This window comes from Syngnathoides biaculeatus, chromosome 14 (genome assembly GCF_019802595.1).
Source record: "Syngnathoides biaculeatus isolate LvHL_M chromosome 14, ASM1980259v1, whole genome shotgun sequence".
Taxonomy (NCBI): domain Eukaryota; kingdom Metazoa; phylum Chordata; class Actinopteri; order Syngnathiformes; family Syngnathidae; genus Syngnathoides; species Syngnathoides biaculeatus.
The window spans coordinates 8262818-8289440 of NC_084653.1; the positions used below are offsets into that span (position 1 = coordinate 8262818).

The following is a 26623-nucleotide window of genomic DNA, read 5'->3' on the forward strand; positions in this document are numbered from 1 at the left end:
CCGGTTGATGGATCCAGTTGATCATGCGGTCTTCCTCAAAGTTTTATCCATCAAAGACATTTTTCGTACTCTGTATTCTGTTCCGGTTGATTTTAGATGGATTCAGTTGATGATGCGGTCTTCCACAAAGTTTGATCCATCGAAGACATTTTTCGTACTGGGTCTTCGGTTTTGGAAAGGGTACGAATTTAACTCCACCAACTAGCCTTTCAGGATACCTGTCGTCACTATTACAAAGTCCGTGACTACACCTCTTAAAACCATATCTATTGTTAAAGAACCCAAATACGCGATAAAACGTCAACGAAAGCTATACTGGACCATCCAGCGTTGTCTGCGAAAACTCCGGGTCCAAAAGGGGCGTGGTTCATGCAAATCTCTGGCCTCTGATTGGTCAGTGACGCGGATTGCGCAATTTCTACGGAGGGGTCAATTGGGATAGGTTCCGGCACTCCTTGCGACCCTAGTGAGGATAAGTGGGAAAAGAAAATGAATGATGGATGGAAAAACAAATGCTTAGTTACCTGTACATTTCACAGCGTTTAATGATTTTCATATGTCCAGTCATTAGACAGACATACTTTACACACACATTTCGTGTAGATTGGACTCACTGGTACTGGGTACTTATTATTTTCTAATATTTAACGTCATGTCTCAATGTATGTGATCTTCAGAAAACAATTAAAAAAATAAAATGTACATATTTGGAATTTTGTTAGTCCAATCTTGATGGACATAGACCAGATTTGGGTTCAATGTACTAGTACTGGATGATATTAATGTATTTTATAAATCTCTGGGTAGCGCAACCCCAATGTGGAAATGATTGTTGAACGCAGTCACCATGTTCGCATTCATTCATTCATTCATTCATTCATTCATTCATTCATTCATTCATTCATTCATTCATTCATTCATTCCCTGCTGTCTAATTACTGCAGATTTTAAATAACAATGTATGGGATATCTCCACAAGTTCAAGTGGCCATTGCAAACTGACTTTGAATGTCAATTTTGGGAAATCTTCTCAGATTGCTAGCCAAACTTCATTTCATGTAAACATCTGAAGTTCTGGCATGTTTTTGTTAGTTTTCAATCTAGAAATATTACCAGTGAGTGTCAGAGGTTTTGGCCTGTAGCTTGTCCATCAAGCTTTGACCATGAATGTAATGGATTTAGCGCATCAGCGACCACCGACCTTTCCTCAAATCATCTTCAGAAAACATGTGACAAACCCTGAGATCTCATTTAGGACACATAATGGTAAAGGGTTTTTTTTACCATTAAAAGTGAGAAAAAATATTACTTCATAATGATCTTTTGAACAATAATAACTGACAGATTAATTGAATTTCACACCAAAATTCAGTTGTGGATGTCTTTCCCGATAGTGAAAAACGAAAATGACCCATATGAAATAAATACTCAAATGGCTCGTCGTAGGCTTTGATGTTGTTTGCGATTGAGGTAATCAGAAACTGTGCTGCTTTGGTCTCTTGTTCAATAGAAACGCAGAAAAGAAATTGACAATGACAGTCAAGCACGCACGTGCACATGCACAGACACGAGAAAATAGTCGCTTCAATGCTGCAATGATGCGGGCAGCATAGTGTGCAGTCTCCTTGGAAAATCTAAAAAAGCTCAACTTGAAAGCAAATGAAAGTATAAAAGCCATAAGAGAATATTTGAAAAACATGCCAGTGAGGACGTCAAACAAAGTCGGACTCGGGTTATCGTCTCGCAACAAGCATATTTCACATGAAAGGCTGCCGGAAGACTTTCATCACCACGACAACCTGCCACAGTTTACGCTCTCAAAAAGCATCAAAATGTCGTCATGGAAGACGGGCCCCCCACCCCCTAAGGCTTTTGTTTTGTTCTTTAAGCAGCACAATGACCATCAAAGAAACCGTATGACGCCGCGACAAATTGCCATTGTTACCAAATTGCTGTTTACCTCCCCGAAGCAGAATATGCATCACAACAGTCACAGAACATATTCATCCAAGTCATTCGTTTACAAAGGCTGCTGACTGAGTCTTACTATCCCAACTTTAGAATGTGTCCACTTACTTTGGCTGAAAGTAGCCAAGCCAAGGGGTCACTGATGGTCTCTAGTGGCACACTTACCTGACTTTGGTGCAGGCAGCATGGGTTTAGTTCCCATTCAGTGACAACTCGAATCTGAGTGTGAATGGTTGTCCGTGTCTACATGTGCCTGCGAGTGAATTCAGGGTGTAGTCCATCTATTGCACAAAGTCAGTTGGGATAGGCTTTGGCACCCTCCAACCCCGAACAGGATAAGTGGTGATGAGAATGAATGGATGGAAGGCAACTTTCCATTTGATGGCAAATTATTGAGCAGATAGCATGACAAGCTGTGCTGTCTAGCAGTCACAGAAGATCCAAATCAGTCCTTGGTTTACAAAAGGAGGATTCATATGTCAGCTGAGAGGTTTTCTGAGCCAAATTTTTAATGTGTCATAGCAACGTCTGACACGTGGCGGATAGCCAGTTAGCAGCTTGCATGATAGGCTCACGTCACAACGAAAGGGTCTCACACCAGTCACAGAAGATCACAATCAAAGTGCCTAGTTAATGTGAAGTAAACAAAAAGCAGCTGCTGGGGAGCTAGTTAGCTTGGGAAAGTAACGTAACGTCACACCACACCACACCACACCACAAGGTCAAGTTTATTTCTAGAGCCCTTAATCACAAAGGAGTCGCAAAGGGCTTTACAAGGCCACATTTGGCAATGATTAATGACATCCGCTATTCTAAACCCCACAGTTGCCTAGGAAAAACATGAAACCACCACACAACGTCCAAATCAATGTCTTTAGTCTTTCGATTAAGAGTATTCTGGATCACTACTGCTGCACCACTTGGGGGGCAGTCTAAGGCTTAGAGTGACCCTCAAATGGGTCATAGCAAAACATAACCTATCAGTAGAAGGAGAAACAGGCTATAAACGTGATTTTAAACCTAAAGCATCACAGTTCATTAAAAGGCTAACGCTAAAAGCCATGTCTTTTTTGTTTAATTAAAAACATAACCGGCTGGCCAAGCAGAATGGAGCTTCGGTGGTCACTGAGGCAAAAAACCCGGGTGGGAGGAGTTCAATGAGGCCATGAGAACGACTTCAGGACGGCTTCGAGGAAATTCTGGTCCACCGTCCGGCGTCTCAGGAGGGGGAAGCAGTGCACTGTCAACACTGTGTATAGTGGGGATGGGGCGCTGCTGACCTCAACTCGGGATGTTGTGAGTCGGTGGGGAGAATACTTCCTCAATTCCACCAATACGCCTTACCATGAGGAAGCTGATTCTGAGTGCTCTGGAGGAGGGTCTTCCATCTGTGGGGCTGAGGTCACAGAAGTGGTTAAAAAGCTCCGTGGTGGCAGGGCCTCGGGGTAGATGAGATTCGGCTGGAGTTCCTAAAGGCTCTGGATGTTGTTGGGCTGTCCTGGTTGACATGCCTCTGCAACATTGTGTGGAAATCAGGGACAGTGCCTCTGGATTGGCAGACTTGGGTGGTGGTCTTTTTAAGAAGGGTGACCGGAGGGTGTGTTAAAACTATAGGGGGATCACACTCCTCAGCCTCCTTGGTAAGGTCTATTCAGGGGTACTGGAGAGGAGGGTCCATCGGGAAGTCGGATCTCAGATTCGGGAGGAGCAATGTAGTTTTCGTCCTGGCTGTGGAACAGTGGACCAGCTCTACACCCTTAGCAGGATCCTCGAGGGTGCATGGGTGTTCGCCCAACTAGTCTACATGTGTTTTGTGGACTTGGAGAAGACGTTCGACCGTGTCCCTCGGGGAGTCCTGTGGGGGGTTCTTCGGGAGTATGGGGTACCGAACCCCCTGATACGAGCTGTTCGGTCCCCGTACAACTGCTGTCAGAGTTTGGTCCGCATCGCCGGCAATAAGTTTCCGGTGAGAGTTGCACCCTACCCTCACGACCTGACTCGGAGAAGCAGTAGAAGATGGATGGATGGATGGATGGATGAAAACATAACACATTGTGAAAAAAAATCTGCTGGACATGCAAGACCAATCAAGCTAATGAGAAATGCAAGTCAACAAAAAACAGGAAGGAGAAAAAAAAACAAAGTCTAAGCATAATCTGTATATGGAAGCTAAACAGTTAGCATGAGAAGCTAGCGTGGAGTCAAACAGAGCTAATTAAGCGTCAAAGAGAATCAAATGCTGTCACGTGGGATCCAAATAAAATTCTTTGTCGTCAAAAAGCTGCTGGTCCAGCCGACAGAAAGGCTTGAACTCCTGCTCAAAAGTATTTGGACACCCCCACAGTGCTTTCTGCTTAGTATCCGTCTTGTTTCCTTTTGTCCATTCCAAAAAGGTATCCAAAAAGCCAAATAAACAGAGAAGTGCACTCAGACTTGATTCACTGAGCTCTAATGGGGACATTTCTGAGCTTTTATTGACACTTTGAGTCCATACTCTCAAGAAATCGATTGCGAAAGAGAAGAAGAAAAAGAAGAAGCTGTCAGCAACCATTAGTGACTGGATGCTTATTAGCATCCATTAGCTCGCAGAGGGCATCAACATTTCATGAGAACACATGTACACGTTCAGTGTGTGATTCTTATAAAAAAGGAGGAATTAATACATTTCAAAAGACAATATAAAAATTTTAACACAAATACAAGTAATAGAATAAAACGCAATCTAGTTGATCCACCCCAACAAACTAATTATTATTTCCCAAAACCATTTCTGGAAGCATTTTATTTGTATTTAACATTTTGTTTTGGGTGGTATAGGGTTCAAAATCAATACAACGCTCGATCTACCCCGGAACAAACATTTGTGAAGGGGTCCAATAGATCAGCTTGTGCATCCTGTTTCCTGTCAAGCGATGACATCATGGCTTGTTCTTCTGTCACATATTTTATTCACGGATGACATCATTTTCCTGGAACACATGCACTTTACGCCCCCTCAGTGAGATCGCATGATCCACAAATGAGCATTTTTCCATGTTGATTTTTTTTTCCTCCAAACTTGAACTCACAACCTGCGTCCACCCACACATGCACACTGCCCCCCACCCCCTCACCTCCTGTCTTTCCGCCTCCAACTTCCTGTCTCTCCTACATCTTTCTAAACTTACTGATGGATTCCAAAATATTGCTTAATTTGAGTTATTTGGCTTGGGGACATCATCATTTTAGTATATACATTTCTTTGCATGAAAAATGCAACTTTTTGTCATTAATTATGGCACAGATGCAACTGTTTTGGATCAAGTCAAATCCAGCAGTGTTTTGGAAGCAAATGTAGCATTTTTGGATACAGTTACAAAACTTAAGGGGGAGTGCTGGAGCCTATGCAGGCTGTCAACGGGCAGGAGGTGGGGTACACTGTGAACTGGTCGCCAGCTAATCGCAGGGCACATCAAGAGAGACAAAAGGCACACTCACAATCACATTTATGGGCAATTCAGAGTGTCCAATGAATGGATGTTTTTGGGATGTGGGAGGAAACCGAAGTGCCTGGAGAAAACCCACCCAGGCACGGGGAGAACAAGCAAACTCCACACAGGCGGGGCCAGGATTGAACCCGGGTCCTCAGAACTGTGAGGCCAACGATCTAACCAGATGCTCCACGGTGCCGTTCATTTTATATTGAACCAACATATTTCTTGCACACATATTAGACCTTTGTTGATAGGTATTGATCCTATGTCAATTTTTCATGAATAATTTCATTTTTTTGTGTGCAAAAATATTGCACTTTTGTTTCCAAATATAAAATTTCTCTGTATGTGTCCATGTGGACAAAAGGCAGATGAACAGAAGTGTGTGATTTATTTTTATATTTTATGTACTTTGTGTTGCCTTTTTTTGTATGGAAGGTGCTTTATTTATGTAGGAAATTTCTCTGCAAAAATTGTGTTTTAACTGGAACACAATTCTGGGACAAAATAAGGCAAAAATTCAACTTATTTTTTTGGCATACCTTTATGAATAAAAGACATTTAGAAGTCTTTTAAAGACATGAACACAGCAGTCTTCCATTTTATCTCAGGCACAAACGTGCACTAAAGGGCATTCGTGGTAGGTAAGTGCTCTCCTTTGGGGAACTTCTTTCCATGGCAACAAGCAAGGACAACAAATGAGAAAGGAGGCCCCCCAGCACCCTCTCGCAAGCCAACCACAGTGAGCTCCGTAATTTGACATCACCGCAGTGCCACCCGAACTCAGTCCGAATGGAAAAATTCCATCTTGTTAGCGTGTTACTCTCTAATGAGCAATACATCCAATTAGTGCTAACGAGACAGATGCTGAGGAGGAGTCGCCGTCCTCTACCACGTCAACAAAACAAAACACTTGTCAGTGCATTTTCAGAGCAACAAGCGTTCGTTTCCTGCTAACGGCCTTGCTATCTTAGCGTGGCAGCGTACACAACGTAACGGATAAAGCGTGATTCACGCCAAATGAAATTCAAAACCATATGAATCAATACAATTATGACATAATGGGATTCACTCCACTTAAGAAGCAGTAGGCAGCAAATCACTCTGGTTCCATTGGCATACAATTCATTGTAATTACAGTGCAATACAAAGCACTACAATTACAATATGATGTGATACCATACAAATGAATCACATTACAACGGGACGTGACTCAACTTACTCTATTTATGGTACGATGCGATTCGATTCACTCCAGTTACGGTGATACAACAGGACGTGGTTAGATTTACTCCATTTACAAATCCATAGGATACGAATCAATCCAGTTATGATGAGATATGATTCATTATTTTTACGGTGAGGTACAAATCACTATCATTATGATATGATAGAATACAATACAAATGAATCCAATTTGAACAGAATATGATTCGATTAATTCAATTTACAATATGATGTAAGTCACTCAAATTACTATTCAATTCACGTCAGTTATGATGCAGTTCAATTCCTGATGGAAAAGGATACCAAGCACTGCAGTTGTGATGAAAGACAATTGATTATAATAAAGGAGTGATACAAATCACACAAAAAAAAAATTCTAATAAGGAGTCGATCTAATTCACTTCAGTTACAATTCAATACGATAAAATCCAATTATGAGATGACGTGACTTGTTTCACTCTAATTACATCAGGAGGTTCTTCTTCAAAAAGAAATGCCATGAAATGTTGTGATTACAAACAACAAATGAATACATTTCTTTACCTATGAGTGTCTAGGAAAGCAAGGTTAATCTTAAAATGATTCAAGTTTTATTTTAACTCGCAGGACGGATGAGAAAAGGCCTAGAATCTGGAAGAACTGACAAAAACTCACAGAGAGTTTTTGTTTTATATTGATGAGGCTAAAGGGGAAAAAATGCACAACCTTATTAGAGCTGAATGATTAAAGGGCTAGTGTCACGAAATGGATGATTTTTAGTATGTTATTAATGAAAAAACGTCAGCCAATATGGGCCCATGCGTTTTTTCACCACAAAACATGATTTTGACGTATACAGCTTTTTGTAACTCCCGCCATGAGAATCCTCTCGAGGGATTTGTTTTCGAGAAGAAGCAGGAAGTGACGTAAAGGACAGCGGCGCCCCCTCGTGGACTCGTTTGTTTCCATTAGTTTTACCTCCAGGAAGGTAGCTCGTTGTTCCTTCGTGTTAGCCAAAATGCCTGCTCATTGCATTGCTGGACATTGCTTGAACACTCAGGAGAATGGATTGACCCTTCATAAGTTTGCAAAAGACCCGGTTCGTTGTGAAAAATGGATTGCACGGGTGCAGAGGACGAGAGCTTCGTAGGTTCCAAATAACAGGTAGGTGTGTATACAGCTACTAAAAAAATAATAGTTTGGGGCGGACCATGTAATCGGTCTCTCATTACGTAACAAAAGATCCGCGTATGAAATATGTCGATGTGCGCGTCAGACGGTGTCGGGCTGCTGCGCGGACGGCGGCAAATCTGAAGAACCCAGCCGAAAATGCCTCACTCAGCCGCGTGTGCACAATAATGCGGCCCGGCTCGATGGTGTTTATCGAGTACTGCGGCGGCTATGAACATCCCCCTAAAAGCAGCACGGCTCAGCTCCTTTATATGCCACCACGGCGCCGAAAACCAGCCACACCGGCTGAGGCCCCACGTTTGGCGATCACGGCTTCTGCGAGGGGTGCGCATCGGGCTTTGCGGACGGGGGCGGCTCTGAAGAACCCCGCCTAGAATGCCTCACTCAGCCGCGTGCGCCCCAGTTCAACTGTGTTGTTCATCGTGTACTGCGGCGTCTATGAACAACCCCCTAAAGCAGCACCGCTCGGCTCCGTCATAAGCCACGCCGGCTGCCTGCGGAGAGTTGCGATGGCTCATCTCTGCCGTGGAAGTGGAACAGACGGGGAAACACGGTTTGGGCGTGATCGCATATCATCTGAATATGGCTCAAAACAATAGTGTAATATTGCCCCGGTAACTTTACTCGGTTGTTTGGTGTTCTCCTTTTCGAAAAGAGCTTCCGTGTCAGAAGGGGTGCGTTTGTCTCCCATAGACAGGGTGCACCGCGTGTTTTCATTGGCGAATGACTGGGTGACGTCACGGACGGAGGATGCAGCCAATATGGCGACCACTTGGATATCGTAGAATGACACTTCAGCAACTTGCGCATGGATGACGCGCTCTCCGCTCACATTTATTTTTTCGGATAGACATTGAAGTGAATAAGGTTGTATGTTTTTTTTCATTACAATTTTTATTTTATTTTAGAATGTTTATAGGGATGACACTTGGGCTTTAATAACAACCTGGAGTCATGACTTGAGTGTGCATAGGGTTCCTTTAAATTTAAGAAAGTTCTAAATGTGGTTTAAGAAATCTTTTGCTCGACAAAGTCAGCTTTAAACATACATTATCCAACAACTACATTTTGGCTCGTAAAAATACTGAGTATCTCCTAACTCTGGGAAGCTACTAGTTTAAAATAAATGTTCATGTCAAGCAAGAAACTGAATTTCACTCCACTTACAATGAGGTGCCATCCAGTTATGATGCAATGCAGTACAACTGATAACATTTTGAATGTAACACGATATGATACGATTGAGTCCAATGACGATACCATGTCACGCAAAACAGTCCAGTTGAGAAGATGCAATTCACTCCGATTAGAATTGTTCCGTTTGTGTCTTCATCTGGGATTTCCAGTCGCACATTCCTGCTTATCAAATCAACATTTGAAATGTATGAGTAGACTTGCAGTACATTGCGGGTAATTGACCGCGGAGTTGCAATACAGTATGTAGTGTGTTTATTACATCAAGTGTGAGTCATATTGCCCGGTTGACACCCGCATTAACGCCGACGGACATCACAAAGGTTTGAGTTTTAATTGGTCGCCTCCGCATGCTGGGTGGCTTATAATTGGCTGGCTTCCCATCAGCCGCCTGCTGGACACTCAGCAGCAGAATGCTAATGTGATAAGGAACTTTAATTGGGTACAGTGCATGCTGGGAAAGCAGACACGCTCAAACGTATGCGCACACACGCACGTTTTCTACTTGTTGCACGATTGAACAATCTCAGGCTCTACTTTGTAACGTTAACCCAGGCTTAAAACCCTAATCCACACTGAAACCCTACTCTGAAACTCTAACCCTACTTTTGAGACCATACTTTGAAACCCTAAACATTGTTTTAAACCTCTACCCTGGCTAGACACATTCCTCCTGAATATATAACCCTGCCCTGAAGCTTTTTGAACTCTATCCCTACTGTCAAACACTTTGAAGTCTTGATTTAAAACTATAACCATACCTTGAAACCCTGCCCTTGTCATACTAGCCCTTTTCAGAAATCCAATGCATTGACACCCTACTCGGACACCGTCGTCCTTATTTGAAACCAAACCCAGACTTCAAACTCTAACATTAGTTTGAAATCGTGCATCCAACGCTCATCGTACTTTGAAGTCCGACTCCCGCCATAACTTTGCTGTAATCAAATGTTCAGGTAGAGTGGGGGAAAAAAACACACTTCCTTCTTCAAGTCTTTGGCTTTTTTTCATTTGTCACTTCCTGTTGAGAGGGGCACTCAGTTGTGTGCCCTTCATGACCACACTGGCACCCCCATGGCTCCTTGCAGTATTACAACACCAATCCGTTCCAAATGAATACACAAAAGCCAGCCAGAGTTGAGATTCTACCATTTATGACACAGATTTGTACATTCTTAAATAAAAAGGCTCCACTGGACACGCGTTGCATAGATATAATACAATACCAATTTAGAAAAAACAATTATCAAACACATCCAGTAACAAAAATAAACTCTCCCTCATCAATGAACAACATAATGTTGTATCATACAAATCATATTATTTCAACACTTTGTACAGCAAACAAAGGTGTCGGGTATGGGACTTGGTCACCGCAAGGAAAACGGATTTGATCTGAGTCTTTTTTTTTTCCTGAAAAATATCACTTTTTACTTTATGTAAATTGATGCTCAAACATATCATTAAAGTGTGGATGAAAAAAAATGATTTGAATGCCTTTAATGAGCAAACGAGCATGCTGCTGCAGTACCAATTTGCTTCTTTGGTGGGCGCCATCAACTTCAGTGGGGGTCAACATATTTTGTGTCAGAAATTCATGACAAAAAATTTTGAGAAAAAAAATGGTCAAATTCAAATAAAAAATGTGATTACATTTCTGATGTTTTGAATTTTGTATTTATTCATTTTTGTCCAGATTGGTTGAAAAACGTTGGGGTGTATTCAGTGTGTAAAACGCTGCAAAACAAATGCTAAAGATCCTTGTGCGTCTCGGATTTGGAACAAAAATGTGGTTGATTTGAATATTTTCATGAAATATGTCTCTTTTTAATGTTTTTTTTTTAATTTAATGTAAAAAAATACAATTGGATGCCTTGAATGCTGTGTTGTATTACCATGTAGCACGTAAAACCCCTGTGTAACACCCACAGAGGCTTGGTTTTTTTTCATCTCAGGATTTCTTTCACCTGATGAATATTGAGTCAAATATCTTAATCCAAAATTCTAAAATGTTTCGAGTGACTTTTTTGGGGGATTTCTCGACATATTTGGTGACAGATTTTGCTTTAAAAAACACATTTGTGGTGTGTTTGGGGTATAAAAAGGTGCTAAACAAACACACACTAATGATGCTAGTCATGTGATAGCAGCGACGGCAAGAGAGTCACGTGACTGAGTGTCTAGGCATTTGATTGACAGGTGTCGGGTATGTGACGCATTGTCGCCCTTGGCGGCGAGGCATGGATGTGCGACGAGACTATGCTAGTGGTGCAGCAAGTGTGATCACATACGTAGTGCAACGGTGGCGATAACTAAAGCAGGATGTGGCACAGGAAGTCACGCTATTTACAAAAGCTAACAGACGCAGCTGGCAACTGGTGAGATGGCCCCGCCCCCTTCAGCCAGTTCTGGACCATTATTGGCTGGTGAGTCTCTCTTTGGGATCATTTGGAGTCAACAATCATAACCTAAAACGTAGACCTGGTACACACATAAGGATTTTTCAAATCTTCCATCCATCTTCTACCAAGTTCGGTCACGGAGGCAGAAGCTTAAGCTTCCCTTTCCCCGGCCACTTCATCTCGCTCTTCAGGGGGTTCTCTCAAGAGGACCGGTACCAGAGCACAAGATGTGTGCGGAGGCGAGTCCAAGTATACTGTATCTAGTTGAAACTTTTCGACCTCACACACCAGGTCAAGCTCTTTCCCTGCCAGAGAGGTGACGTTCTGCGTCCCCAGAGCCAGTTTCTGTAGCTGGGGATCGGATCGCCAATTAACATTTTGTGTCATACTTTGTGTGGTGTGCTTTGATCATCACAACACAGAACATCACACATAAATATTCTGTTTCGTTGCTCATCCTGACAGAATTCTTGCATGATCAAATGCAATCTAACAAAAATGAAGAGGAAACAGCACTGCAAAGTTGCATCGGACAAACATGAAAAAGAAATGATGGTGGCCTTTCAGAAATATCCTGGACAAGAACAACAACAACAAACAGTGGGAAAATTTGGCAGAGACATTAACTAAGCACTATCAGGCTTCCCACAGCTTCACGAGCTAGTCCTCCATTTCTGAAGTGCAGTATTTAAGATGTGTGAACTGTTATTTTCTGGTATGCTCTGGTTTGCAGGCCTGATTTTACAGGCTACCAGCAATGTTGTCCGCATGGTCCCCCCGAGATAATATGCTTTCTTCCCACATTCCAAAAACATACATGGTAGGTTAATTAAAGACTAAATCGTCTGTGGCGGTGAATGGTTGTTTGGATAGATATATGCCTAAAGTACAGCTGAGATGGCCATCAACACAACCGAAAAATAAACCCTTTATCTTAAAAAGAAGTCTTCATTTTACTTAAAATTTAGAATAAATGTCAAAACTGTTAAAACATCAGTGGCGAAATCGGGATGAAAACAGGCCCAATGATCTTTATATGTGTACCAGAAGTCCTTTGCCCATGCTAAGGTAGCTATTAACTAGTAGCTACTGTACTTGCATTGCGTTAACATGACGTAACTACACTAAAGCTACAGCTGAAGCTTCTACCTGGCTAGATAAGCCACATTATCTTACACTAGAAGGCCGTTTTTAGCACGTAGCGGCTGTCCATGCTAATCTGCGCCTTTGTTAGCTCCCCACTATACGAATCTGCAAGGTTTGGACTAGACGTGTCACATTAATTGATTCATTGACAAGTAATCAAGAATCAAACTAATCGGCACCAATTTTTTTTTTAAATAAAAGATTGTTTAGAGACCTTGTTTAAACTTAAAATTGTCCACATACTTTATCTGCCTTGCAAATAATAAACATTCTCAGATTGCTGCTGTCCTCCATGAAAGCAGACAATTAACTTTGTGCGAAATCAAAATGAGACAATCGCAAACATCTGCTTTTACTTTGGAAAACAATAATCAACATAATTGCTGATTTTCTGACAAATGTTAGGGACCACATTATTCTATCAATCATTCATCCATTCAGTGAATAAATGGATACAAATTTTCTATGCATTAAAGTTGCAGAATCCTTTTTTCTCTGTTATTGTTTGGTATGGCTTAATGCTGTAACAAAGTCATAATGAAATCAATATGATATGAGGGAGTGATTCACTCACCAACTTTTTTGAAACTGAGAGCTACTTCTTGGGTACTGACTCATGTGAATGAAGGGCTACTAGTTTTATATCAACTTCTGAAGTTGCTTCAAGTTTAACCATATGCTAGTCTAATTTCTGGTTATTCATACTTTAACTGAAAAAAAAAAAAAAAAAAAACATTGTTTGCATTACAGATGAAACTGACATTTTTTTTCCATGAACTGATTATGATTCAGCTCCTGGAGACTCTCCAAAACCTACCAGAAAAATGGCAAAAATGTTGTCTTATTTCTTTATACAGAAATCAGAGCAGCTTTACTGTTCAGAGATCAAAATTAGAAGAGTTGGATAATTTTAAGTTAAACAATTGCTCTCAATTATCAAAGTAGTTGTTTATTAATGTGGTTATTGATTAGTTGTAGATGAATCAATGAATTGTGACACCGCTAGTGCTTATGCTAATCGGAAGCTAGCGGGGAGTCAAGCTGAAACAAAACAAGGTCGAGCAAGGCTGAAGCGTCCGAAAAAAAAATGTTTTTGATGAGTTTTGTAATGACACAGACGCAGCCAGACGTTCGTGCTTTGAAGAGTGCAACTGGCGTCCCACCGTGATTGTACATCTCATTACGAGTGCAACTTTCAAACACCCCTTTAACGTCTAAACCAGCAAAGCAGTATAAAATAGTTGGACAATTGCTTTTGACGCAACAGGCCTGGAAAAGTGAGCGTCAGTGTTAAAAATTCCACACAGCCGTCATCTCGCTTCTGATCATACCTTAGAAAGTGGGAAATTCAATAGTCCAATTTCACAGACTTTTCCACGTGGGTAGCTTTACACACAACAGCAAATGGAGGGTAAACTGTCGTTGATGGACGGTGGTCTTTTTTTTCGTACCCCCTTTCCCTCCATGAGGGAACGTGGTGGAGCTGCCTCAAAATGGTGAATCCACGCTGGAGGTTTTTGGTATCGATTGTTCCAAGCTGCACTGTGGAGCCTCCCGTGCCACCCCCCCGAGGTTTTTACCCCGTCAACGGGACCAGCGAGGTGCAATTTTCCAGCGACCACGGTTGATGTTTACAAAGAGAAAAGTATGACAAAAGTGGATCGAGAAAAGATTACTATGGAACCCAGGATAAGATCATTTCTCGTCAGGAAAAAAAATGTGAAAAGCCATTTGAACATCAAGAGTGTGTGTGTGGGTGTGCGTGCATGTTCATAATGTGTTTTTGTGATTTTTCATCATTTTTTGTTGAGTTTTTTTCCATTAGCAGTAGTAAAAAGCACGGAACATTAGAAAAAAAGTCAGTGCAGTCATCAGCTAACAAGTTAGCGGCTAAATTTACATTTAAATTAGCGGCAAATGTTGGCTAATTTTCGGCTATGTTAGCAGCTAACTTAGCAGCTAATCAGCGGCATTCCTTGTGGCCTCCCACATCCTGCGGCACAAACTGGGACGTTTTGAAAGAAGCACTCCCTGTTCCTGTTTCTTTGATTGGCTAGTCCTCTCACATTCAGCAGAGTTCCAAGACATTTTTCTTCCAATGAGACAAAGAGCAAAAAGTGTATCAAATGTCATCACTAAGAAGAATCCTAGTGGTTCTCCCAGTAGAAAAAAAATCAAAGTGTCGCTGCGCATTTTCTCATTGCCAGGTGCCACGCGTCGGCTGCCGTTGCATCGTTGGCGTCGGAGGAGAGCCGGGCAAGATGGCGGCGAGTCTCTGGGATGTCAGATTGTGTCCTTATCTTGGGATGGATGGCGCTCTCAAGAGGAATCGCCGTAAAACCAAAATCCAGTAAGCTGGATTTTACAAAGACGAGCGTGTGACGACTTTATCTAAGAAAAGTCTAAAAGTTAAACCGGTGTGATGCGTTTGAAAACGGTGTGTTAAAAACAGTGTGTGTCAGTGAATGAAAAGCAACAATCTAACTATTCCTCCTCCTCTTCCGTGAGACTCCGCGTGGTGGTCGGCGGGCTTCTTCACCCTTCTTGTTGTTCTGTCCTGCTGGGAGGCGGCGCCCCCTTCAGATATGGCGCTTCATGTGCAGCGCCAGGTGGTCGGACCTGGAGAAACACCTGCATGGACACACACATGCGCGCGCACACAGGGCATTAATATTCAATCAATACAACAAGAAAACGGCAGTCATCCTTTTAATGCATCCTTACATCCACCATCTACATTTTATCTTGTATCCATCCATAAATTCTCAATTTGTTCATCCACGCTTTCATAAATCTATACATCCGTCCTCAATAATCCACTTATTCATTCATTTCGTCATCCATCCATGTAGATAACGATCAATTTATTGCTGCATCTGCCCATCCAACCATTTACAAATTATATATCCATCAATCATCTACCTATCATCCATCCGTCCATCAAACAATGCATTTGTCAAGCTTTTTTTTTCTGCAACCTCAGCAAAGGCGATACAAGAAGGACACAAACGACTCAAATGTGTGTGTATGAGCGCATGCATGTGTGTGTGGACAGATGGCCATGCGGTTATTGTGTGATTCAGTTTTGGGGGTCCAGCTGGTTGCATTGAGAGCCCCTCTCACTCAAATCCTCTTCCTCTTCGTTTTCCCTCTTTTTTATGTCCTCTTCTCACATCAGGGGGGCCCCAGCTTGGTTAGGCCTGATTAATGACTGTGTGTTTGTGTCTATCACAGCTCAGGTTGCTGAGCTCAGGTTGTGTTACTCTTTTGTATGACTGACCGACTTTTTTCGTTTTTACATCAGAGAATGACTCACTTTATCGTCGCAGTGGATGGTTGTGTGATGTGCGGTGTGCATGTGCGTGTGCGTGCATTTACCTGTCGCAATGGTTGCACTTGAAGGGCTTGGCTCCAGTGTGTTTGCGATAGTGTCGTGTCAGCTCGTCGCTGCGGGCGAAGCGCCACTCGCACCCTTCCCACGAGCACTTGTATGGCTTCTCGCCTAGAATACAAAACAAACACACACCAGAGTGTATTACCTCACCACAATAGTGATAATAATGAGAATAATAACGGGCGGCACGGTGGGTGACTGGTGTGCACTTTGGCCTCACAGTTTTGAAAATTTAGTATGTTCTCTGTGTGCTTGCTCGAGTTTACTTCGGGCACTTTGCTTTCCTCCCACGTCCCAAAAACATGCATTAGTTGGAGACTCTAAATTGCCCAGAGGTGTGATTGTGAATGCAAATGATTGTTAGTTTCTATGTGACCTGCAGTTTCATCATATGTCAATTGAAGACTAAATTGTTCATATGTGTGGATTTGAGTGTGAATGGTTGTTTTGTTTATATGTGCAGTGCAATTGTCGGGCAACCAGTTGAGGATGTATCCTGCCTCCTGCCCGAAAATACCGGGGAGATGCTTCGGCACTCTGAAAACCTTGTGAGGATAAGTGGCTCAGTAAATGGATGGATGGATGGACTGAATTCATATAAATGAAAGATGCTTTACTCCCAGATCAAACAAAAAATAACAGAAAAATAGAACAAAAAGTAAACTGGTGAAATGATTGCGAGGTAAACTGAGGTTAAATTCTAATTTCAAGAGGTAAGTTTGTAAGTCTTTAGAATGAATATAAATGGTCAGAGGCACAGATGTGTGTGTGTCTGAAGGGAGGGTAGGGGAAGGTTCCAGAGGGTGGTGCAGCAATGTCAACAACATCCCGTGTCACACCGGTTATAAATGAGTAGGAAATTAATTCTTTAGGGGGGCACAGTGGTTATTACAAATCCTACTCTCTCTCTCTCTCTCTCTCTCTTTCTCTCTCTGGCACACACACACAGCCCAAGGTGGCCCTATCTGAGATGTAAGTGAAGTTTCCTTGCTCAGACATGTCATTCTCAGTGTGTGTGAGTACTTTGTGTTTTGTGGTGTGCGTGAATGCGTGTGTGTGTGTAGGAGCAGTCCCCAATACACGTGTACACTACAATAATAAACACTGTTACGTCCTGATGCTGTTATTCAAAAATAAGCATGGTCATCTCATTATCTGGTGTACCTAATGAATTGACCTAATGCGGCCCATCCAGTCCTATGGTGTGTGTGTGTGTGTCAGTGCATGTCTGAGTGCCAAATAACCGGGGCTCTTAATGAATCCAAATGGGAAAAAAACATGACAGTGGACACAGCAGATGCAACGTGCACATGCGTGCGCACACACACACACACACACACACACACACACCACACACACACACACACACACACACACACACATGCAGACACGGATATAATGACATTTCCACACACAACGAAAATTTTGTCCAATCAATCAGATGACTGAACATCTAAATGAGTATTAGTTGTGTTTACTGTTCATATGATTTGCTATCATACGATCTCAGTGACAGTGACCTGACCTACCCTGGCGGCACATTGGCTCATTTGCAGATAATCCTACACGACACCGGTGCTGCTAATGCAACATGATGCAATGTCATGTATGTGTATGTCTGCGTGTGTTTGTGTGTGTTTAAAGCGGGTGGGCGGCGTCCTCTCCTCCCATTACAAGAGTAGCGCTTCCATTAGCACTTTATTAGCCATTTAACAAGCTTAATCCTCCCAAATGATGAAAACCCAGTTAACTTCTTTTTAAACACGACATGAAAAATTGCCCGTGCACTTATTGAATGTTTCAAGATCGCCACAGTCTGACCCTGAAACAGGCAATTTTTATTATTTCCGGACAGAAAATTTACCTGGTGGCTATATGCAGAAATAGACAGATGTCTGGATAAATAGATGATTGCTATATGGACGGGTGATAGACATATGGATGGATGAACTGTATACAGTAGATGGTTGGATGACTAGATGGTTGGATGCCAGTGGATAGACATGGCACAATATTAATAAATGTTAATTTATTAAATAAATATGACAGTGCTTGCCCACTCAATACCCCCCCTCCCCCTTTGCTTGACTTTGGTTGCTAGGAAACTGCATCACTCTCCTCCCTAATTGGCTGCTGGGTTGTTCGTGTCAGTTGAGCTCCCTCCTCACTCTCACACACGCACACACCTTACCACCCTCCATGCACATACGTGCACACGTTCTCTCAGTTGCTAGGTGACTGGCGTCATGGTTGCCGTGGCGTCAAGCGTCGCGCTTCCCTTAGCATGTGTGTGTGCGTGTGTGCGCGCGGGTGCGCGTATACACTTAAGAAACACGGGTGGGGTTGGGATGGGGAGGACAATTAGAGAAGACGGGTGTGAAAAGATCGCCTGTCTGACACCTGCGGCCCTGCACACACACAGAAACACGCACACGAGCGTGCATGTTGTGCATGTGTATCGTGTCTAAGATCCACACGTCATAAGCATGTTAATTGTTTTATTGACTTGTATTCAGGAAGGCAGTGTAGAGTACATAGTTTTTAATGTTGTAGCGTAATGAATGTGGATGATGTGGAGTACCACAAAGCTTTATACTCAATCTTCTGTACTTTTATTTATTTTTAAATTAGCCATGTTATATAGCTATGTTATAAACGTATATTGTACGGCCATGTTCCAGAATATAAAAATCATGGAAAATTATTTAAAAAAATTAAATGGCCATGTTACATGACCATATTTTTATTTTAAAACCTTGTTGAAGGATTATGTTGTGGAACATTTTATAGACCCACAGAACACTATAGCACTACGTTATTGCACCAAGTTATAGCAAAACCTCAAAGTACCATTAAAGGTCAAGTGTCATGAAGTGGATGATTTTTGATTTGTTATTAATGAAAAAACGGCAGTCGGTATGGACCCATCCGTTTTTTCACCAAAAAACATGATTTTGACGTATATGGGTTTTTGTAACTCCTGAAAATCCACTTGAGGGATTTGTTTCGACAAGAAGCAGGAAGTGACGTTGGAGGCAGTTGCGCGCTCAACCGGAGTCGTTTCTTTTTACCTTTACCTTTCGTTTTACCTGCGGAAAGATAGCTTGTTGTTCCTTCATGTGAGCCAAAATGCTGGCTCGCTGTATTGCTGGATATTGCTCGAACACTCAGCAGGATAGATTCGCTCTTCATACTTTTCCAAAAGATCCGGTTCATTGTGAAAAATGGATTGCACAGGTGCAAAGGACGAGAGCTTCGTGGGTTCCAAATGACAGGTATGTGTGTATACAGCTACTAAAAAAAACAATACTTGGGGGGGGGGGCGTAATCCATAAATCAGGGGTGCTAAATGTGTGCATCGGAAGGCTTCCGTGCAGCAGTCGCTGAAGGATGGCCTCCGCAGGCCTTGTGGATTGCCACCGGCCTTATCGACAAGGCTGAGCCGGTCGCTGGCCTTGTTGGCCGGGGTGGCTAATCACTGCCGCGGAAGAGGATAAGACGGGGAGGCGGTTTGGCAGCGGCGTCGTCGTCGCTCGCGAGGCGGCATTGTTTTTATCACCGCCGCGCACAGGTGGATCGGGCGGGGAGGTGGTTTGGCTGTGATCCGCAAATCATCTAAGTATGGTTTGAAACAATATGGTAATATTGCCCTGGTAACTTCACTCGGTTGTGAGATGTTCTCGTGTCAGAAGGGGCGTATTCTTCTCCCACAGTAGGGGCCACAGCGTGTTTTCAATGGCGAATGTCCGGGGCGACGTCACGGACAGGAGATGCAGCCAATATGGCGACCACTTGGATGTCGAATGACAGTTCCACAACTTTGCGCATGGATGACGCGCTATCCGCTCATATTTATTTTTTCGTATAGACATTGAAGTGAATAATGTTATATGTATTTTTCATTTCAATATCTATTTTAGAATGTTTATAGAAATGACACTTGACCTTTAAAGAACAACATGAAAAGGCCATGCTATAGAATCATGTCATAGAACATGAAATAACATACATAACACATTATAACGTATGTGAAAGAATGACATTATAAACTAATAACCATAAGTACCATGGAGTAGAAAAGAAAAGATTCATTCAAACTGATGATGATGATAATGCTCAGGATGCAAAAGCTCCATTAGCATTCGATGCAAATGAATGCAAAAGAAAAGGGAGTGCTTGATGTTGTCAATTGACATACCAATACAGCAAACCATTCCATGTAGGATTTGCAGTATTAGTGGTACATGTGCTAAACAATATACTGGCAGGCCCCCTTTTTTTATTTGATCCGTGGGCCCGTGTTTTACATATATGCTATAAACCCTTGCTATAGTACGAAGTTATAGTAGCACATTACAGATCATGTCATGGAACCATGTCAATAACCCCTGTTATCAAAACGTATCATAGAACCCATTCCAAGGACCAGGATTTCGCCATCTTTTTGAAACACATAGAAATCATGGCATTGTTGAACAAGTTATAGGTTATATTGTAAATGGCTATATATCTGTGTTACCTGTGTGCGTCCTCTGGTGTGCCTTGAGGTGCGAGCTCTTGGTGTAAACCTTGCGGCAGCCATTAAACTGACACCTGTGTATTCTTTTCTTGTTCTCAGTCAAGTCCTGTGCCAGGCCGGGCCCGCATCCCTGCTCCCCGTCACTCAGCATCCCCTCCGCTAGGCCTGGCGGCGGCGGGGGGGACGTAAGCGTCCGTGCTGCCACCAGCTTGGCCGCCCCAAGGCCCTCCTTCTTGGCCACCAGCTTGAGCGTGAGCGCACCACCCGCCTGTTTCCCCAGGTGGCGCCCCAACTCGGGGGACGAGGGCGGCGTAAGCGACGTGACGGCAGCACTGAGCTGCGCGGCACTCACACCCGCCACCAGGACTTGATCCTTGCTGTCTGTCAAAGTTTGAAGGAGTTTGGCGTGGACTTTGGGGAGCGGGCTCGGCTGCGCCGGGAAACTGGGCAGGAGAGGGTCCATAAGCCCCTCATAGCTGTCGCTTCCCCGTGTGAGGGCAGGGGCCAGGAGGCGGTCCAGGTCCTCGTCCAGGAGTTCCGACAGTCGTCTGGGCTCCGTCTGGAGGTAACGTTCCAACTCCAGACATGTCTGGCAAACAAAAAGACACAAAAGACTAATTAATGCAGCACTATTGCCCCTGCTCAAAGCCTGGAGGGCTTGGCAAGATCTCGAGCGTATCACCAGGGAAGAAGGATTAACTCCATGATCGATTGATACTGCCTTGTTGGCCTACACAGGAATGACAAGAATGTCACATACTTGTTTACAGTTGTGCCTTGAGAGACCAAAGATCCGACTGAGTTGTTCGATATCTGAGCCATGTTAGGACGATTTTTTTGACTGGATAAAAAAAAAAAAAAAGCTACGAGTGCTGTGTAGGGGCAGCAAGCTTAAACGAACTCACTTCACCACAAGCTAAAGTTTGGAAGGTCGTTAATTATATATAGTGTCCAAAAAAAAAACCCCAAAAAAACATTTCTGCTCGCTTAATGCTAGCAGATAATGAAAAATGCCATTGACATGCTAACTAATAGCATCTATACTGCAACGTAATAACGCTTTATTTATGGAATGGCTATTTGGACATAAACTGTGCATCAACACATGTAGACAGAAAATATTTTACTACTATACATAGTAGGTATGGGGGTCATTTTCATGCAATTTCATCAATAACGGAAAAGACAAAAATTCTAATTGTGTACTGAATGTGTGAATGTCTGCCATCCTCAAACAGCCATACTTTAACTCAGATTTAAAATTTTAGGCATTCATAGTCATCAGTCTTTATTGACAGAGCAAATGGCGGGGACTCATTGAATTCATTCATTCAGTCTTTTTTTTAATAAAGGTAAAGACGAACAGCTTCATAAAAAAAATGAGTGAGCTGTACATTTACATTTACATGTTGCCCTTCAAAGTTTGCGGATAAAAGTTCATTAATGATCTTAACTATTCATTACAATCTTTTCTTTATACAATCTTAACAGTAAAGAAGTCCAATAGTTGTGACACTTTCATAAACCCATACATAATAATGTCTCTGAAATAACACCATTTACAGTATTTTTCTGTCTGTCATTGCGTGAATGCAAAATAGTCTCATCCTGGCTCACAGATCAGCTGTCTTTACCGTGGAAGCCACTGTGTAGTTGCAATGCATCTGGTGCATTGCAACTACACAGTGGCTTTAACGGTAAAGACAGCTTGAACATTGAAGAAGGACCGTTTGTAAAAGAACCAAAAAATAGGAACTCGGAAGGCATTTAGATTTGAGATTTGTATTAGTTTTCATGGAAAAGACAGATTTAGCAAGAGAAGAAAAAAATGAAATTTTCTCGATTCAAAAATAGAATCCGCATCTCCAGAAAACATCCTGAAATTTCATTTGGGACACCTCATGGGAAAGATATTTTGGAATTAAAAGTTTGAAAAATACGACGTTGGATGTATATTTTTTCTTTCTAGAGACAATTATGACCATTTGATGGATTACAGCTGTCAATAATCCAAATACTCGTAGCACTAAAATTAACTGATTTTCAAAGGAACTTCAGTAAGATAAATTATTTACCATGACTGATGAAATGTTATGAAAATGACCCATATTTTCTTTATCGTTTGGGAAAACTCATTTTTCGTTGGCTTCCTGTGGCACTTACAGTTGTTGATTAAATCTTTTGTTTGCATGAGTGTGTACTACAGCCTCCAGGTGGGCGGGGTGGGCACAGCAGAACGAGCAGCACAATACCCATTGAAATATGATGACACACCAACAGTTTAATACTTTACATTCAATTCATTCATCTTTTACAATAATATACATGAGCAAAATGTTCTAAATATTCAATTTTTCCATTTAAAACAATTTTAAAAAGTTAATATGGGGGGCCGGAGGAATAAATGAGTTTTTCATTAATATAATCAGAGAAAGATGATTTGAGGTACACATTTGAGTTACTAGCGTGATCACAGAAAGAAAGAAATCGTCATCAATGGTTTTATAAAAGCCTTAGCAGAAAAATCTTACCGCTTATTTTTCTGTGCCTTTAACACTGAAAAAGCAAAAGAGGACATTTTCACACAGCAACCTGGAACATCCCCAATCAGATAACCGCCACTGTCCGGTGTAACAGATAGTCGCTGAATCGTGGCAATTGCTTTCGACACAACAAGGCGATAGAAGTGAGTGTCGGGTGTCAGTCAACTGCAATAGCTGCCGAGGTGGAAAATTACCAGAATGACTTTGTCCCTGACACATCTACGTTTAGCGAGAACAACGATGTGTGTGTGTGTGTGCTCTTCAGCAAGCCATGTGAAAGAGGCTTCATGAGAGAGTATAAATGTATGCATGTGCGAGAGAGGGAAGGCGTGTTGAATGTCAGCATCATCAGCTTCCGAGCTTGACGTCTTCCACTGCCCCAAGTGCGCACGCACACAACCCGTACAAAAGAAAGGTCACATTGGGTAACACACACACACACACGCACACACCGAACAATCAAGTTGTGTTACCTTGACAATGACGCTTACGAGTTTTACTATATTTGAATATTACATTTACTACTAAAGATTGACATTTTGGAGCCCTATTTACAGACATAAATGGGTCACAATGTTAGGAACTACTCTCAGAATGACAGCACACTATTACACACACAATAATTAAGATGGCGATAAGAAGTGCATAATATCCCTGACAAGCATGAAAACACAAGGGGACCGCTTCATTTTTACTTAGTATGGTAGCTAATATATTAGCATGTTCGTTAGTAAATTAGTTGGTACATTACATATCATAGTTAGTTAGCTAGTTTGTTAGCTTGTTACTGTCTCGACGGTGTATAATTAAAATATATTTCAGGTGAGTTAGTACATTCATTAGTTGACCAGCTGATAACTGGGTTCTTTATATAGTGAGCCTGTCTTAATTTGGCAATCATTCAATCAGTCAAATAGTTAGTTTGGTAGTTACTCAAGACAATCTGTGTTTTTTTATGATAGCAAGTAGGTGAGCTGGTTAATGATTCATTGCTAATTTAGCTTTGCCCGTTAGTTAATGATTTCATTAGCAGGTATGTTGTTGTGATTTAGCTAGTTAGTCAGTCAGTTATTTAGATATTCCCGTTACAGAACTTAATTTTTTATAATGCTAGTGGGCTAATTAGGTAGCATGTTTGTTAGCTAATAAGTTAGTGTGGTGGCTCATTATTAAGTTACCTAGTTCCTGTGTCAGGCAGTAAGTTATTTTGGTTGGTACTGTCTAGTCAGTGCATTAATACAATGGTTAGTATGTAGATTTGTATGTTTGCTCGTTATTTCATTAGGTGGTAATTTAGTCATTTACTCAGCCTTTTAATTTGTTAGTACATCACCTAGTGAGTCAGTTAGTTAGTGGGTAAGTTAGCCAGTTAGATATTAGGTTCATCAGTCACTGAGTTAGACTTACCGTAGAAGTTAGTCAGTTAGTCTAAGTCAGGGGTGTCAAACTCATTTTTGTCGCGGGCCACAATGTACTTGCGGTTTACCTCAAAGGGTCATTATGGCTGTGAAATGATACATATCTTTAACCGCCTCATCATATTTACACATGCAATCAAGGGTAATTGTTTTTTCCAACTATTGTTGTTTGGTAACACAAAAATGCTTATAATATCTCAATGTTATCATTTATACAATTTGAAATTTTGGTACAGATTTCAACAAAAAATCATGGAAGTTGATACACATGATTTGCCTCTGCGGGCCACATAAAATCATGCAGTGGGCCAGATGTGGCCCCCAGGCCATGGGTTTGACAACTTGTGGTCTAAGTGCTTTAGTATAACAGCATTTGAGTTCGTATGTAAGTTGATTAGGTGGTCATTTAAGCCTGTTAAGTTAGTTAGTGGTTTCTTTCGGCTTGTCCCTTTCGGGGTTGCAACAGCGTGTCATCTCAGATGAACGCACATATATGTTTGGCACAATTTTTACACCGGATGCCCTTCATGACGCAACCCTTCTCAGGGAGTGGAGGCCCCAGTGGGAGACGAACCCACAACCCCTGGTTTACCAAACCAGTGCTCTAACCACTGAGCCTCCTGATAAGTTAGTTAGTACTTTAGTAAAATAGTTTGTGTTAGGCACAGGGCCTTAGCGGAGATCTGTTGCTCAGTGATATTCATTAAAACACAGACGCACACGCACGCACACACACATGCACACACAACGTTTTCTAGTCAAACAAGCACTGATAAGTTAAAGACAATAAAACAGTGAATGTATAATGGGGTTCGTGTATGTGTGTGTGTGTGTGTGTGTGTGCGCATCTCCGGCGTTTCTCCTATTCCCGGAATGCAAGGGTCTGCCAAGCCTTGCAGTGTGTGTGTGCGTGTGCGTGTGTGTGTCAATCAATAAATGCATGCAGGCAGCTCACCGAGAGGCTTTTGATAGCAAAAAGCAAACAGTCAACTGGCTCCTCCAGGAAACATTTCCATGCACACTGATGAGATCATTAACCACAACGATGATGATGATGAAGTCATACTATGCTGCATCATGCATGGACTTCACACTTCAAACATTAAGCCCCATAATGATCAGCAATTCACACTTCAAACATGAAGCGCCATAATCATCACCAAATGTCATATTGTGCAATGGTGAAACGCTCTGACAACATATTCAAAGAAAACACGATGCTGTTCACCACAAAAATCGCATAAAATCCCAATGTCCAAGAAAGTTGTATTTTGACACAAAAAACTCAATATGATGTCACAAACCTTATACATTAATGATACAACAATTTTACAGTAGTGCTTTCAGAGTTTAATTCTTTTGGGTGATAATGCTCACGACTCAAAACACTCATACGGAAAATCATCCTTCCCCATGAAATTAATCACACTGCCATGAATACAGACATGGATATACAAAGAGACTGTAACAAAACCCCTCAATGAAGCGCATCGTCATATTAGTTGTTTTTACACAGAGGATAAAGAATAAATGCCTGTGAGTATCGTTATACTGTCTGTCTACATGTGTTGCTCAACTGATTGTCTTCAAATATGCTTATAAGTATAATCCCGACACATGCTATTTCTTAGAGCATTTCCCTTTTTGGGTTAGCATTAAGCTAAGTTACGTGGTTGTCTTAAATGTTTGAAGCTTTTATTTTAAAAATAATTTTTACTATTTGTGAAACTCGTGCTCAGTTCACTGCCACCGTATGGAGCTCATACATTTTTAAATAATAATAATAATAAAAGCAGAAAAATAGTCCGATCCTGAAAAACTCACTGGTATCTCAAAACAACATATTTTAGTCCCAAAATTATTTTGTTCAGGATCTAGTTGTATTAGGTCACAAATATAAAATGACACAGTGTAGTATTTGAGCAGAAAACGTGCCAGCGTTGACAATTGAAAGTTAGATTTTGTATAAAAATGCTATATTTCCGACCAGAAACACCACATATTGTCATATAAAATACACTTTTGGTCAGGAGTGTGGTTACTTGTCGTGATATTATGATACACTGCCATTGGAATGCTCCATGTACTAAAAAAAAACCAAAGCATATATTAGATGAACCAATATTGTCACAAGAATTACATATTTGACAAATGTGGACGTTTCCCATG

General features: G+C 41.7%; 1 protein-coding gene across 2 annotated transcripts in view; it reads right to left on the reverse strand.

Annotated features, from left to right (window-relative positions):
• Nucleotides 1-13509: 13509 nt before the first annotated feature.
• Nucleotides 13510-26623, reverse strand: part of LOC133512351 (Krueppel-like factor 7) — a 32375-nt gene continuing 19261 nt past the window's right edge. For both annotated transcript variants that reach the window (XM_061841894.1, XM_061841893.1), the window contains 3 exons: nt 20494-21082; nt 15959-16082; nt 13510-15211 (listed from right to left, as the gene is read on the reverse strand). In XM_061841894.1, coding sequence (XP_061697878.1) covers nt 15160-15211; nt 15959-16082; nt 20494-21082 — 765 coding nt within the window. In that variant the 3' untranslated portion in view covers nt 13510-15159. The remainder of the gene's footprint in view (nt 15212-15958; nt 16083-20493; nt 21083-26623) is intronic.